The sequence below is a fragment of the Marmota flaviventris genome, chromosome X (assembly GCF_047511675.1).
Source record: "Marmota flaviventris isolate mMarFla1 chromosome X, mMarFla1.hap1, whole genome shotgun sequence".
NCBI lineage: Eukaryota > Metazoa > Chordata > Mammalia > Rodentia > Sciuridae > Marmota > Marmota flaviventris.
The window spans coordinates 30,566,516-30,580,921 of record NC_092518.1 but is presented as its reverse complement, the minus strand read 5'-3'; the positions used below and the strand labels follow the sequence as shown (position 1 = coordinate 30,580,921).

Below are 14,406 nucleotides of genomic sequence, written 5' to 3'. Positions count from 1 at the left end.
CTGGAAGACATTTCTACGACCCCATATGTTTCCACACTCCATAATAATCATCATACCAGCGAGACAAAAGACAGGTACGTGGATTTCTAGACTCCTGTATGCCAATTAAATACACTAGTATTTGCGAAGCACTTAGAACAGTGCCTGGCACACAGCAAGCTCCACGTGTCTGATAAATCAAACGAAACCGCCTGCTTTAAAAGCGGCTTAGAACCCGCTTCCAAGGATCGGTGACTATACAAGCCAATTTTGCCGGCGCCCCCTGGACCGCGGAGAAGGAACCCCACGAAGCTGCCATTTTTGTCGGTCAAATTCAGGTGACAAGTTCACATGATGGTACCTGACGGGAATGCGGGGGGGGGGCAGCTTTAGTGTCATTATACTAGGATCCTGCCACATTCTGGTGACTGGAATCGCGAGGCTGGAGGGGAGGGCGGGTCGGCCTCGGGCCGAGCCACCTGTCCCTACCGGAAGGCCGCCCCCCTCGCTCGGGCAGGTGGGGGGAGCCGGCCGGGGGCTGCGGCCTAGGCTGGCTCCCGGCTTCCGCACGCACCTGAACAGGGGCCCGAGTTGAAGCAGGTGCAGTAGCAGCACGAGCGGGCGATCGCGGCTCAGGTCGCGGTGCACGAAGAGGAGGGTGAGCTGCACTAGCGCGCAGGGCATCAGCGAGAAAAACAGCGTCAGCGCCTGCCACATGCGGTCCCCGCCCGACCTGTAGGTGCTGCTCAGGTAGAGCGCCGCCGTCGTCTCGGCTACGAACAGAAACACGGACGCCAGCACCGAGGCCGGGAATTTCATCTCCGCGCTTCAGCGGGGCGGACCGGGGACGGACGCTGTGGCCGTGGCTGTGGCGGCGGCGGCGGCGGCGGCAGCAGCAGCAGCGGCGGCGGCGGCGGCAGTGGCGGTTACCCTAGGGGTTCCTGACATGCCCAGCCCCGACCAACTCCCGCGCTGTGCGCAGCCCGCCGAGGGCACGCGGGCCCGGCCGACCGGCCCGGGCGTTAGAACTGGGCCTGGGGGGTAACCAACCCGGCTGGGGTGGGGCGGGCGGCGCGGCCCCGATGGGACACGCCCACGCGCACCGTGCGCCGCCCGCGCGCCAGAATGCCCACTGCGTCTCTGTAGTGACGGTCCCCGGGCGGGCCGCGAACCCGCGCCCTGAGACAGGCGCTCCGCGCCACGCCAGGAGTCCGAGAGGAGACAGCCGGCACGGCTCGCCGCGCGTGCAGCCTCTGGGTCCTAGAGTCCCTTGGTCGGTTCTGTCTGTGGAAACTGGTCACATCCCTTTGAAAAACTGCAACCAACAGGGCCCAGAATTAGGATTTGGCCGCCTTTCCAGCCCGGTCTCTTATTTTCAGGGCCAAGGAAACGCCTGATTCTTCAAAAGACTAGAGTTTGGCATCATTTAAAATAATCAGACCACAGAGATCCTTTTCAAAGTACAAGTGTATTGCCATGACCCACCACTGTGACAGGGAATAGTTGAACTTTTCACTTTGTCTGCGAGCAGGCCCCTTGTCTTCCAAATATAGTGGTCTGAAGCATTGCTAGTAAGGAAAGAGCATCAGATAATCTAGGAGCCAAAGCCTCTCCTCCCAGAACCCGCCTACAAAATGTATTCCTCTGTAACTAACTCAGGTCAAAGACCAGGGCCTAATAAGGAAGCAGTTTTCTTGGCCAAGCATACCTCTGCTTGCTGTTGTGCCAATCCTAAAACTAACACAATTCCTTTTCACCGACTGAAATTGAAGCCACCTTCTAGACATCAGGGTGGACTCAGCCCACCCCTGTCCCTCAGACCTTCATCAGGCCGCTAAATCTCTCTAAAACCCGGGTTTTAACCTATCCCTACAGGAATTAGATTTTAATAATTATAAGATCTCTTTCCCTGCTGAAATTGGGTGATTTCAATCTTCAGGCGTCTCAGGCATTTTTCTATTTAGGAAAATAATGTGAACTCAGAATGTGAAAATTTAGATGGGATCAAGACAAAGAAAGTGGAGGGAGAGAACATGATGAGCTTTTATCTTAGTTGTTATGTGATAAGGGAAAATCTATTTATAAGGGTTGAGGGGAGGATTCAGCGAAAAGCTGAGAGGTACCAGGCCCTTTTTCCAAAAGGATTACTAATGTCTATTTATAGAACCCAGCAGGCCACCATGCCCTGGATCAAGATACACACACTGTCACCAACACAAAATCAGCAGCGGCACTCCAGAGTATTTGTGTAATGTTTTATTTAGCTTTCAAAGGAAAATTAATTAGTAGCTTATATTATTAATTGGAACACAGTAACTATTTAGCATTAGATTTTAAGGCCAAGGATTATCACAGGTTTTACATTATTAAGTGGACTGTGTTATGGTGCAGGGAGGCAGTAAGCCAATAAATAACATCACTTTAAACACTATAAAGACCAGTTTATGGCAAATTATTTTCTACAAGTACAAAACTAATACAGAAAACATATTGGAAATATCACAGTGTTTAGAACATAGTAACAGTTTTATAAACAGGTGCATCTCTAATCTTCTGACTCAATCTTCCATCTGAAGATATTTCATCATACTATGCAGTGGCTTTGAGCAAACTCCTTACAAGAAGAAAAGCAATATCAACTGTAGTACTTCCCACTCCAGGAACAACCAGGAACAAAAGCTAAAATCCGCTGAGCATTTTTAAGTCGATCTTTCTTTGTTGGTCTGTACACCAACTAATTTACCCCAGTGACCATGTCTTTCTCTGTTGTCATTTGCCATTTTATCTTTGAGAATAACATGTACGTTACAGCTTGTAATTGCTAGTGTCCTTGACAAATGCCTAAGTGGATTTTCACTAAAATCACTAAAGATCAATTTGATGTCATATTTTGCACTATATTTTCTTACTAGGACCGGAATAGTCATTACTTCTTAAAAATATTATGTATACAGAATAATAGACTTATAGAAAGTGATGTTTTGGTATAATATGTAACATATCAGGATACTTGAGAGTTTGGTTTTATTAGAAAGTGTGGTAGTATGACATTTTGTGATACAGTAAAATTTCTGGCAGAATGTTCTGCTCTAAATTTAGAACTACTTGTTACTAATGTGTCTTTGAAAGCAATTTAAAGTTCCCCTAAGGAACTAAAATAATTAACAAGAGGTCAGCTTGCTGACTTGTTTTGACAAAAAAGCATTGTTTTTAAAGCCTTTTATTTTGTGTGCAAGTCTTTCAAAATTTTTGTTATACACAACAGATTAATAGGATTTTAAAGTAGTAACGACTAATTTCTATTATTTGGTATATTTTTATAATTTATGTTTTTAACTCTGCATCTGTGCTGAGACAAATATATTGTAAAGAATACAATTTTACTAATAACACTCATTCACTGAGCAGTTCTTCAAAATTCAGTAGTACTTTAAATAATGGTAATTATTTATTCCTAGTTAGGAATAAACAGTTATACTATATTGGCATTTTATTCCTTTACACTCCCCCCCCCCCACCATAATCACGGAATTGCACTAATTTGCTACTTGTGAAATGTATCATTAGGAAAATGAGTTCTTTTTTTCCAATGATACAATCGTATTTCTATAAGTATTGTGAATTGTGAAAAAAAAATTTTTTTGTAAAGTAAATTCTATTCATTTGGGAAATGCACATTCTCAAGCTAATATATAATGTTTGACTATTCCTCAGTTGTATATGGCTTTACAAAGTGTTTTCTCTAATAATTGAATTCTACAAAATCTATTTTTTAAATTTTTGTTAATTTAGCGCCATTAAATCCAAGAGATTAAAATTCAGACTTCCCTTCCAAGCAGAACTCCTCTGAATGTTCAAAGTTGGGGAAGCTGTTACCTTTTTAGAGAATGGATTGCCCTTCCTTATCAGATTCTAAAATCAAACTTTTACACTTAGAATACTCCACTCCTGCTCCTGGAGAGTCTATGTAAAAAACATGTTCTACTGCATTTCCAAGATCAAAAGAATTCTTTACTGCTACTACAGTCTTCAGAAGACATCTCTAATACTGAAAAACTAAAGTCCTAAAAAAAGAGAGACAAAATCGATCATTTAAATCAATCTACTTATTTGAATACATCCACATATGAGGTTACTACAGCCACTTGAACCAAATTCAGTGGCAGAATTAATTTAGTGGTAATTGCCACTTAAACACAGATCTTAAAAGTGAACTTATGGGGACAGCATCACAGGCCCCAGTAAAATCATGTTGCAAAAAGGTCATTTGCTAAAGAGTGACAGTAGACAAGTGTAGTCTAAATCTTCTTTAAATTGACTGCTATGTCAGTTACTTCATACACAATACAAGAAGAGTACACAGTGAAGCGTGGAAATTAACACCATACACATAAAAAGAAAGCATCTACAGAACTCGACATGGATAGATTCTGTGTTTACACATGTACACATTCTGATGTTTCTTCCCTCATCTTTTTAAAGTATTCATCATGTCTGAAAGTTAAGAAGAATGTGTATATTTAGGTACTTTCTGAAGATCTATGTCCATGTGGAAGAACTTAAAGCCATATGATGGTTTCAGTTTAGGAAGTGGTTGTTCTAGAACAAAAAAGTTAACTTGGTTCTTAGGTGATGGGGGGGGGGGGGATGGGGGGGAGTAGAGATGCTCCAAAGAGCATGAAGAAGGAGATGAAAACACCAAGTTTTTTTTTTTGTTTTGTTTTGTTTTTTTTCCGTAGAGACACTCGTGGCAATTTCTACAATACTTATGGACACAGAACTCAACTTCAAACAGGATTCTTTACCCAGGAGTTGGCTTAAGAGTCTGTATTTGTTAATGTGCCATGGAATCTCCAAAAGAGGATAAAAGAATAAAACATCCCTAACTTACTTAGTCACAAAATCTGTTTTTCCACCATACAGTACTTGGTACTGCTATGCTGCAATTGGGGAAATATTGTAGTACTCCTATAGCAGACAGTATTCTCTTTCCATTTTATTTCATAACAACAAAATTGGTATAAGCAGTAGAGAGCCCTTATCCGTGGGATACTAGCTCTGCACTGTCCTATATGGTAGCCAACCCACATGTGGCTCTTGTACACTTGACTAGTGCAATAAATATAAAATGCACACTGGATTTTAAAGGCATAGTACAAAATAGGTTAAAATCTCATTAATATTTTTATATTATAATTGTATTGAAATGATAATGTTTTGGATATACTAAGCCTAGTTAAATACATTATTAACATTAATTTCACTCTTTTTACTTTTTAAATGTGGCCACTAGAACGTTTTAAAATTACATATGTTGTTTGCATTTATGGTTCACATTATATTTGTGTTGGACACTGGTGCTGTATTTGTGAAATTCATGGGTATTATCTTTGATGGATGGAAACTAATGGCTTTAATCTTTAATTTAAGTTTTAATAAAAAGGAAAGCTTAAGACAGACAACTGGAAGTGTGACTAGGGTCCTTGTTAATTGTGTGCAAATTTATTAGAGCAGTTAGCTCAAAGTTAAGACCCATTCATTAAACAATATATGCTTGAACATTATCTGTTCCTCAGGCATTTCTAATAGCTAAATGTTGGATTTTATTTCATAAGTGACAGTCTTCTTAAGCCAGTTTCTTTTTTTCCTACACTGGTTACACAGAGAGAGTGAGAGAGAGACAGACAGGCAGAGGGGGAGAAACTGTTTTCCACAGGGACTAAGAAAAACCAAAGAGGAAGCTCACAGGAAGTCCTTGCAAACCATTTCACAGCCCTGGACAGTTATGTTTTCCCTCTCTTTCTTCAGTATCATGCAGGGAGGAGAAAGGCAAGAAATGAGGACAAATAGGAGGAATCACTTCCAGTGTTCTATAGCACAGTAGGGTCACTATTGTCTACAACAATTTTGACATACTTAAAAATAACTAGAAGAGACAGATGTTTTCCAACACATAGAAATAATAAATATTTGAGCAGATCGATGTGCTAATTACCCTGATTGGATCATTATACATTGAATATAACAATTGAATTATTGTACTATCTTCCATAAATATATTCAAATATGTCTTAACTACAAATAAAAAGAAAGGAGAGGGTAATCTGTTCTTTTAACTCATACAAAGCATCAGCCCTCCCCCAACCCCAGCGCAGAACAAAAACATCAATGATTTGGCTTTCACTTTAAGTGATTTTTCAAATTCAACTCAGAGGGGTAAATAACAGATGCACAAAGGCAAAAGAAGATGCAGGGAATCCTGCAGAGAAGGGACTTCACCGTTTGTAAAGAAGTCTAGGAGGAAAAGACCCAGTTCTATACTTTAAGAAAATGAAAACAAATACTCTTTTAAATTCTAAAGGCATCATCCATTAGATTGCAATTCATTAGCACTTTCAATTAAAGCAATGAGAGAGAATGCACTTCCAGTATAAGATTTATCATCATGGATGAGGCCTAAACATGTAATATAGCATCAACTTTGGCTTTTTTTTTTTTTTTACTACGGTAAAAATAAAATGACCTCCATAAATAAATAGGAGGGGAAGCAGGACAAATGCAGCCACCATCCTATTTTTTATGCATAGGCGCACTTGTAGTGGGCAGTCCTGGACTTGTGATCTGAATACAGAATAGGCCCAGCTCCTGATGACCTTGAGGTCAGCCCTTCTGTCCAGAGGTAGTCCAACCCTACTGAGCCTGGAGCTCTTAGCTAAGAACAGACGTGGAAGGAAGAGATAAGGAGAAAACCTTCCCTCCCATGAGAAAGGAGGTCACATGATTAAGCAGGCACAGGAAAAAACATCAGAAGGAGCTGTTTAAAGGAGAAGGAAGACAAGAGGCATCGAATCAGGTTTAGGATTACAGGTCCCAGGAAGGAGTAAAATCCATGGGTAAGACTGTACTGGCTCTTCGCGCCATTAAATGTACATCCATAACCCACTTTGAGATGCTGAGCTTCTGCAAGTTCCCCCCCCCCCACCACACACTCCTTTGTCTGTCTTCTCATTGCTTTCCTTGCCAAGTTTATGCCCAATATCCTAGGGCCTTGGCAAATTTGAGTCTTCATAGTTTTAGCTACTAATTTGAGACAATGTTGAATAAATAACCCAGGTCCCCCTAAGAAGGCTTTATAGGCTGTTGAGAATGTTTCTATTCTTATATGTCACCAGCTCTGAGGCCCATATTAAAGTGAAGATCAAACTCAATCCAAAATTACTCTATTTACCAGTTTATTTTTGCTCTGGAGAACTGGACTGCCTGTTCCCTTTCTTGTGTTACTGGCACTGTAACCCTTTGTTTCAAATAAGCAAAATAAATGTTTACATTAAAAGGGAGCTCCTGGGCTAGACCAGCTTATCCCTATGTAGTAAGCCCTGGTAAATCAGAAACTTCTGAGGCACAAATGCTATAGTCCAGACTGTTGGTAAAATATAAAAAATGTACACTTGGTTTTCACCTATCCAGTGATCCAGATCTCAAGAACTACATTCACATGTAGACATTCCATGTGGCTGAAATGCTATTGGGAGTCACAACTGAGCATGCTTTTCTATGCATATAGTAGGTATGAAAATATAGCATCCTTTTTAAATATATAAAGGTCCTGCACATTATAAAACTCTCCTATATCCATTATATCATCAGTGACCCTCGTGAAAACCCTGTGAAGTGAATGGGGTGATTATTATACTACAGAGGTCCATGGAAGTGTCAGGAAAAGGCTTTGAGATTTCCAAATAAGGACTCTTGGCATAACTAATTTTTTTTCCTTGTAATTGTTTTCTCTCTCTCTCCCTCCTTTCCTCCCTCCCTATGTTAGGGATTGGATCCAGAGCTTTGTGTGTGCTAAGCAAGCACTGTACCACTGAGTTACAAACCCAGCCCTGCGTATTTTCTCAACATGGATATAAATCAGAAACTTCCATTTGTTGCACCAAAATTATTGATATGCTCTCTACAGAAGTTGAAATAATTTACATACCACCTTGATTAAAATCTTAAATCATGTTAAATCAAGTTAAATAGGTTGTCAGTGGAGAGCTGAGATTAAGCATAGACCAAGAAAATGATCCTATTTGTTTTCTGAGTTATGAGTAAATGAATACTATTATCTTAATAACACAGTCAATTACATGAAGAAGCACAGGGAAATATATGCTGTCAAACTTCTGTTCTCAAATATCAAGAGTTGAACAAAGACTGGGTGCAGTGACGCATGCCTGTAATCCCAGTGGCCAAGGCAGGAAGATCCCAAGTTCAATGCCAGCCTCAGCTACTTAGCAAGGCCCTGAGCAACCTAGCAAGACCCTGTCTCTAAATAAAACATAAAAAGGTCTGGGCATGTTGCTCAAAAATCAATCAATCAATCAATCTTACTACCTTAGAAGGGGATAAGCTGGATAATTAAATAAAAAGTGGCATGTCACTTTCCTACAACTTAAAGGTCTTTCTTACCCCTTCTTGGGAAAACAAGATTGAATACCTTCCTATATCTATAATTCTTTTCCCTTAGGAAAATGAAAAGTTTCGACAATGTTTAAGTGCTAAACAAGCTTTACCTTTGTTTCTAATTTACATAGGTGTCATTTCAAAGACAACACCCAAATAAAAAAATGTGACCTTTGTTTGGTCCTTGCACAGAGAAAGGATTATCTTTTCACAAAGGTCAGTACAGCAACATCACAGTCACCCTATCAGATCTTAAAAGGGGATGCAAACAGAAGAGATGTCCAGTTTTTCTTAAGTTCCTAGAAATGGAACTGATAGGATGAGCAAGAGTCTGGCTTCCTTTGTCCTTTAGGTTTTAGGTCTCAAGGATGAATGGTGGAAGGATCAGCAAATAGAAAGTACAAGGGATTTTGTTTACTGCTGTTTTGCCAGAATCATTCTAAAATATTGAATAAATAAACTTGGAAAGTGAAAGCTTGGGTTTGAATCTTTGTTCAGCTCCTTTTTTTTTTTTTTTTTTGTGGTGCTGGGGATTGAACCCAGGGCCTTGTGCATGGGAGACAAGCACTCTACCAACTGAGCTATATCCCCAGGTATCAGGGATTAAACTCAGGGGCCCGACCACAGAGCAACGCCCCCAGCCCTATTTTGTACTTTATTTAGAGACAGGGTCTCACTGAATTGCTTAGAGCCTTGCTAAATTGCTTGAGGCTGACTTTGAATTTGCAATCCTCTTGCATTAGCTTCCAGAGTTGCTGGGATTACAGGTGTGCACCACTCCATCCAGCCTGTTCAGCTCCTTTCTAACTATGACATTTTGGAGCAATCACCTAACACAACTCAAGGGGTTACTGGATGATGAAAAGAACATGTATTTCTTTAATAAAGTCCTGATCTTGGGTGTTTATTATATTCAGCCTATAGGGACCACGCACAATGATTTTAAAATGAGATTGCGAAAAACAAGCCTCACCATCATGCCAAAAGGAGACTCCACTTTGTAGAAGGCATCTTGCCTTAGGGCTCTCCAAGAGGTGCTTGTCTGTTCATGAAAGAACTTCTGGAACTCCATTTTGGAAGAGATCTGAAAGCTGCTATTTATGTGGTATTGCCTCAAACTGAGAATTTTCACAGATGAACAATTGAGGCCAATTTTATATGCTTAAATCTGAGGATGTGAAAATGGAATAAGTGAAAAAGATGTGTTTTTCCAAATCATCTGTCTTAGGGTTTTTTTCCCTGCTGGTACTGGGGATCAAGCCCAGGACCTTGCACATGCTAGGCAAGTGCTCTACCATTGAGCTACATCCCCAGTCCCCCCACCCCACCCCCCTTTTTTATTATTTTATTTTGAGACAGAGTCTCACTAAGTTGCCAAGGTTGGTCTTGAATTTGTGATCTTCCTGCCTCGGCTTCCCATGTAGCTGAGATTGCAGGTGTGTGCCTCCGTGACTGACTATTCTAGTTTGTTTTGATTAGTGCAAAAGTACAAAGAGTCACAAAATATACAACATCAATTCTTACCTTTCTTTGGTAAGATTCTTTGTGAATCTCTTGAATACTAGAAGTCTTTTTCCCCCAAAAAGGAGCACATGCTGAATGTGTGCGCGCATACACACACAAACACACACATAAACACACCTAGGTGTGTGCACCTATGCACACCAACATACATACAAATGTTTTAGGCAACAGAGTATTCCCTAACTCCTCTCAAAATCTACCAATGACTCAGATTAGGAACTACCAAACTATAGGATAAGTGCTTAGGTTTACATAAGGATAGATGTAGCATATATACACACACGTACATATATATATACATATATATCCAAATATCTAATGACTATTTAAATAATTAAGTCCTATACAGTACAATTTCCTCCTTACTGTGAAATATGAAAATGTCCAGGATCAAACTTCAGGATAGGGGTAAATGCATGTTTTGCATATTAAAGTGACAGATGCTGCTAAAGTGTTCTGTAAACCACTATTTACTTGAAGCAGTTTCACAACTTCTATGTGTTTACAGCAGGGTTTAATTTAATATGATAACTTGGTTCAATGGGTATTGTAACCAATTCTAGTGGACCCTGTGTCTTGGAAGGTAAGGTGACCAGCCAGGGAGTTCACTCATCTCTTAAACTAATAGTATAAAGTCAAACAATATTGCTTCCACAATCAACTGGTGCCTTTCTTAGCCTGTCTGTCTGTCCCAAGGGACACAGTATTACATCAAAAGCAGAAATGACACAGCTTTGTAGTGGTTACCCTGATCTTTGAGATGAGTGATTTTTACCAAGAGCAAATTTTACAGTTTGACTAATAGCTTCATAGAGATTACATACATAAAGGCGTTTTAAAAATTACCAACAATAGACAATACACAGCTCACACTTGAAATTCAGAAAAACACTTGACAGCAACACTTGCTATAGTATTTGCTAGACTATGAATTTTTCTTCTTTATTTGTGGTTCTGGAGATGGAACCCAGGGCCTTGTGCAAGCTAGGCATGCATTCCACCACTGAGTTACACCCGCCAGCCCTGCCTGAATTTTACTATTCTAATTGAGCTTTAGGAAAGAAAAAGGAACTAGGAAAAGAGATATTCTAAGGCCTAAGGAAATGTGGAACTTCAGTGTTTAAGTTATGATATGATGTCTTTAAAGTGCCCAGGGCAATGATAAAAAATATTCATATGCAAATATCTCCATTCAGTAAAAATCATGAATTTCAGTAATTAAAGGCTTAGGACAATCAAAGGTTTTCTTTTTTGTCCTTCATCCTGACATTTCAACCCTGCCAGCAGTTTTCACTGGGGCAAATTAAGTTTTGATTGTCTGTATTTCTGAATTTAGGGGTGGAAAACACCCACAGAGGGCCAGATTCTCTCTCCAATTGGGAAAGTACTAGAATTTTATTGCCATAGTGCCCCTCTCTGTTTTGTTTCTTGTGTTATCAACTGAAAAACAGATTATTTCTTTTCTCCTTTTTCTCTGATCTCCGGTTTTACATCCACTCCCTGAAACATACATTCGCTACAGTTTTTAGATGAGTTGTGGTGTCTTATTTTGTAGGTTCTCTCCAGTCTGCTACCATGCTACCTTCCCCTCCTGCTCCCATCCTTCCGGCAGCAATGTTAAGGCTCATGGTCATGATACCATTGAATGTGGCTTATGTGGAAACTGCCTCGGCAGGCTCAGGAAATCTCAGGGGACTTCTGCAGGGCCACAATGGGAGATGGAACCTTTTAAACAAAGACGCTGAAGAGAGGGAATTCAGCCTGATTGGGCTGCAGCAGGTCGATCAGAAAGCACACGGTCCCGGAGAAGCCTTCATACAAGCTGTATATGCTTTCAAGGACCCGTGACCCGGCCTTGAATTCCTCGGTAAATAAGAATTGAGCAAACCTAAGAGGAGAAGAGAAGAAGAAAATATGAACAGTTACAATATCAGTGTTTCCATATTGGCCTTGCCTTCTTCCTCCTCTTCTGCTGAATTAAAGTTTTGTTTTGTTTGGTACAGGCCATTGAACCCAATGGCACTTTACCACTGAGTCACATCCCCAGCCGCCTTGATTTTGAGACAGGGTCTCCTCGCTAAGTTGTTGAGGCTGGCATTGCCACATCATTCTCTTTCCAGAGTTATGTAATTAAGTATTTTAAGAAAGACATTTTCTCTAAATAAATTAAGAGGATCTGTTATATAATTGTTTTATGTTTCACAACAGATTGTGTTGGCAAGCAAATCCAAGTATTTTCAGAGTCTGCAAAGTAAAGTACTTTGGTGTTTTCTGAGGATTTCGTTCCGTCTGTCATCCAATAATTAAAAGCAAAAAAGACAGATAAACTGACCTACTTTTATTTATCTTCAATAGAAGCAAACTGATATATTGCTGTTCTGTTAAAAACAAGTAAATATGCTGTTTCTGCAGGCATATTATTTCTGAGCTAGGATTCATTTATGTGTGACAGAGAGAAGAGACTGTGAAAATAAATGGGCAAGATTTTATACAATCTGTGCTTTGGGCAAACAAAGGAAGAAGATGAATGGGGAAAGGCAAGCAACCTTTTATAATGATGACATCAATAGCAGACTCAGCTACAAGACAGATTATGTTTAAGACACCCCCATTAAAAAAGCCACTGGCCTCTAAATTCTCTACGAAGGACCTTTTTTCTTTTGCTTATATTTGCTACAAATTCTATTCAGATTATGGATAGCAAACAACATTTTAAAAAGCAATTTAGAGCTTTAACTTTATTTTTTCTTTTTTGGTGTTGGGGATTGAATCCAGGGGTGCTTTACCACTGAGCTACATCCCCAGCCTTTTTTATTTTTTTATTTTGACACAGGGTCTCACAAAGTTGCTTAGGGCCTCGAACTTGTGTTCCTCTTACCTCAGTCTCCTGGGTTGCTGGAATTACAGGCATGTGACACCATGCCCAGCTAGCAATTTACAGCTTTTAAAATGCTGTCATCTATGTTATTTATTCATTCGTTTATTTATTTTACTGACCTTCTCTACTCATTCTCATCAACAAAAATAATCAACAATTCAGAGGCTGGAATGCACAGCTTGGTAAGGCCTGAGAGCTGATATTGCCATAAATTTACATTATTGCTACTACACCAGGGGTCCTATGAAGAGTAATTACTTATTTTATCTTTTTAGAGCTCTTGGAATTATGGATGGTAGCTTAAAATAAATCAGCAGGGAGCACTGCATTTCTGTCTGGTACAATTTTTCTATCAACTGCTTTCTTAACTATGCAACAATTTTAAATGGAATTTTACATTCTAAACAAGTAGAATAATAAGGCATCCTTAAGAATTAATTCAAAATTTATGGTTATATAATAAAGATGGCATTGTGGTGTAGTTTTGGAGAGGGTCTTCATCTTTTTAGTGCTATGGATCATTTGGCAGTCTGAATGTCTCAAAAAAGCTTTCAAATGCATAAAATAAAATACATAAGATTACAAAGAAAATTAATATTATTAAAAACACCATAAGTGAAATATTTATCTTCTTTTTTCATCTTTCCTTTTGTGTGTGTGTGTGTGTGTGTCTGTGTGTGCTGGGAATCAAACCCAGGGCCTGGTGTATACTAAGTGCATGCTCTACCACTGAGCTACACCCTAAGTCCAAGTAAAAAACAGTAAAACCAAACCAAAGCTGTAATACAATAACATATGTATTCTTCATTAAAATATTAAACAACAAGATTTAGTAGGGGGTTTAATAATTTCTGACATTTCTAAGTAGTGATGAGAATAAAATCTATTTCACAATATCTGTAATAAGAGCAGTTTAACCCATTAAGTTCCAAGTCTTCAATTCTGTAACTATTTCAATGAAATTGGCATAGGTACAATAAAATGGGTTGGAAATAATTATCTATGCCTTATACATAACATATATGTGTTTGTGTATATATGTAAACAAATATGTAGATGTATGTATACATATATGTATAGCATATGTATTTGTACACACACATACATATATAATCAAACATTATAGTCAATCATCTATTACTTTTCTCAATAGAACCCACCTCTAAAACTATAATTATTTCAAAGTTACCATAAGTGGTATACTTGTTGTCCAATTTAAATTTTTATAGGTGTTCCATATCTGGGATCATAGAGCAAAATGGCTTAATACGAGAATATCTAGTATTTCTGTTGGTTGCAGAATGGCAGCTACTGCTGATAATTCTGTGACTTTTGTCTATATTCTGATGGAAAGAAATCATTCATTTCAGTTTAAGATGTAATCTTTTTCTTAAATAAGTTTACAAACTCCAGACTAAGAACTCCTGGTATAGTAGAAAGAGAAGGAAAAAGCTTTGGAGTTGAGATAGATATACAAATTTGAGATAGATATGCATCCCTCCCCCGCTCTTTTTTTTTTTTTTGGTACCAGTGATTGAACTCAGGGGCACATCCCCAGCCCTATTTTGCATTTT

General features: G+C 39.3%; 2 protein-coding genes and 1 long non-coding RNA gene across 3 annotated transcripts in view; 1 reads left to right on the top strand and 2 right to left on the bottom strand.

Annotated features, from left to right (window-relative positions):
* Xk (X-linked Kx blood group antigen, Kell and VPS13A binding protein) overlaps window positions 1–840 on the bottom strand; it is a 59,093-nt gene extending 58,253 nt beyond the window's left edge. Inside the window, exon 1 of the mRNA XM_027927422.2 lies at window positions 554–840. Coding sequence (XP_027783223.2) covers window positions 554–798 — 245 coding nt within the window. The 5' untranslated portion in view covers window positions 799–840. The remainder of the gene's footprint in view (window positions 1–553) is intronic.
* On the top strand, window positions 247–4,873 carry LOC114086127 (uncharacterized). Its single transcript, XR_003581595.3, has 2 exons — window positions 247–336; window positions 4,719–4,873. It is a non-coding gene; the product is annotated as an uncharacterized lncRNA (long non-coding RNA).
* A 6,193-nt stretch (window positions 4,874–11,066) lies between these two features.
* Lancl3 (LanC like family member 3) overlaps window positions 11,067–14,406 on the bottom strand; it is a 108,250-nt gene continuing 104,910 nt past the window's right edge. Inside the window, exon 5 of the mRNA XM_027927440.2 lies at window positions 11,067–11,842. Within this exon, the coding sequence (XP_027783241.1) occupies window positions 11,683–11,842 (160 nt within the window). The 3' untranslated portion in view covers window positions 11,067–11,682. The remainder of the gene's footprint in view (window positions 11,843–14,406) is intronic.